General features: G+C 48.1%; 1 protein-coding gene across 1 annotated transcript; it reads left to right on the forward strand.

Annotated features, from left to right (window-relative positions):
- Window positions 1-232: 232 nt before the first annotated feature.
- Window positions 233-1,508, forward strand: LOC114460673 (protein NLRC3-like; the record flags this gene model as incomplete). The annotated part of the gene is made up of 2 exons (XM_028442598.1): window positions 233-1,400; window positions 1,478-1,508. Coding segments are annotated over exons 1-2 (1,140 nt in total), but the record flags the coding sequence as incomplete, so codon positions are not given.
- Between the last annotated feature and the right edge of the window lie 225 nt (window positions 1,509-1,733).

The raw sequence follows: 1,733 nt of genomic DNA on the forward strand, positions 1-1,733 counted from the left end.
GGGAGGAGCTTCAGCTTGGTGGGACTTGTTGATCACTTCTTATCTGGAAGCAAAGAAGCAGGAATCTGCAGCTTCCAGGACTTCCTGGTTTTGTTCATCTTGGATGGTCTGGATGAGTGTCGGCTCCCTCTGGACTTCCTCAGCACTCAGACCCTGACTGATGTCTCAGAGTCCACCTCAGTGGAGGTTCTGCTGATAAACCTCATCAGAGGAGAACTGCTTCCATCAGCCCTCCTCTGGATAACCACAAGGCCTGCAGCAGCCAATCAGATCCCTCCTGAATTTGTGGACATGGTGACAGAGGTCAGAGGGTTCACTGACTTTCAGAAGGACGAGTACTTCAGGAGGAGGTCCACAGATGAGGAGCAGGTCAGCAGGATCATGTCCCACATCAGAACGTGTCGTAGCCTCCACATCATGTGCCACATCCCACTCTTCTGCTGGATCACTGCTACAGTTCTGGAGGACGTGTTGAAGAGCAGAGAGGAGAGAGAGCTGCCCAAGACTCTGACTCAGATCTACAGCCACTATGTGGTCCTTCAGAACGAAGTCAAGACAGTGAAGTTTGATGGAGGAGCTGCCACAGATCCACACTGGAATCCACAGAGCAGGATGATGATAGAGTCTCTGGGAAAACTGGCTTTTGAGCAGCTGCAGAAAGGAAAGCTGATCTTCTATGAGAGTGACCTGACAGAGTGTGGCATGGACCTCAGAGCAGCCTCAGTGTGCTCAGGAGTGTTCACACAGGTCTTCAGAGAGGAGAGCAGCCTGTACCAGGACAAGGTGTTCACCTTCATCCACCTGAGCCTTCAGGAGTTTCTGGCTGCTCTTCATGTCCATCAGACATTCATCAGCTCTAAAGTCAATCTTCTGGAGAACTCATGGACGTTTAAATTCAAACAAACTCTTAACTTTCTCTATAGTGGAGGTCAGCCTGACTTAAAACTTCTCCATCAAAGTGCTGTCGACGAGGCCTTACGGAGTCCAAACGGACACTTGGACTTGTTCCTCCGCTTCCTGCTGGGTCTTTCACTGCCAACCAATCAGAGGCTCCTACAAGGCCTGCTGACACAGACAGGAAGTGACTCACAGACCAATCAGATAACAGTTAAATACATCAAGGAGAAGCTGAGTGAAAGTTTGTCTACAGAGAGAAGCATCAACCTGTTCCACTGTCTGAATGAAGTGAATGATCACTCTCTGCTGGAGCAGATCCAAGAGTCCATAAGATCAGGAAATCTCTCCACAGAGGAACTGTCTCCTGCTCAGTGGTCAGCTCTGGTCTTCATCTTACTGTCATCACAAAAACATCTGGATGTCTTTGACCTGAAAAAATTCTCTCCTTCAGAAGAAGCTTTTCTGAAGCTGCTTCCAGTGGTCAAAGCCTCCAAGAAAGTTGAGTATGTGACTTTAAAAGAACATGTCTTTAATTCTGTCACAGACAAACATCTGTAAGGTTTCTCTGATTCTTCATCAGGTTGAGTTTCTGTGGTCTCTCAGAGAGAAGCTGTGCAGCTCTGTCCTCAGTCCTCAGCTCTCAGTCCTCCAGTGTGAAACATCTGGACCTGAGTAACAATGATCTGCAGGATTCAGGAGTGAAGCTGCTGTGTGAAGGACTGAAGAGTCCTCACTGTAAACTGGACTATCTCAGGTCAGTGGATCACATGTTGCATCAATATTGTCCTGTTCCTCGTCTCCTCACTTGTTTCCTGAGTTGTGGATGTTTTTCTGAA

Source organism: Gouania willdenowi, unplaced genomic scaffold (genome assembly GCF_900634775.1).
Source record: "Gouania willdenowi unplaced genomic scaffold, fGouWil2.1 scaffold_57_arrow_ctg1, whole genome shotgun sequence".
Classification (NCBI taxonomy): Eukaryota; Metazoa; Chordata; class Actinopteri; order Blenniiformes; family Gobiesocidae; genus Gouania; species Gouania willdenowi.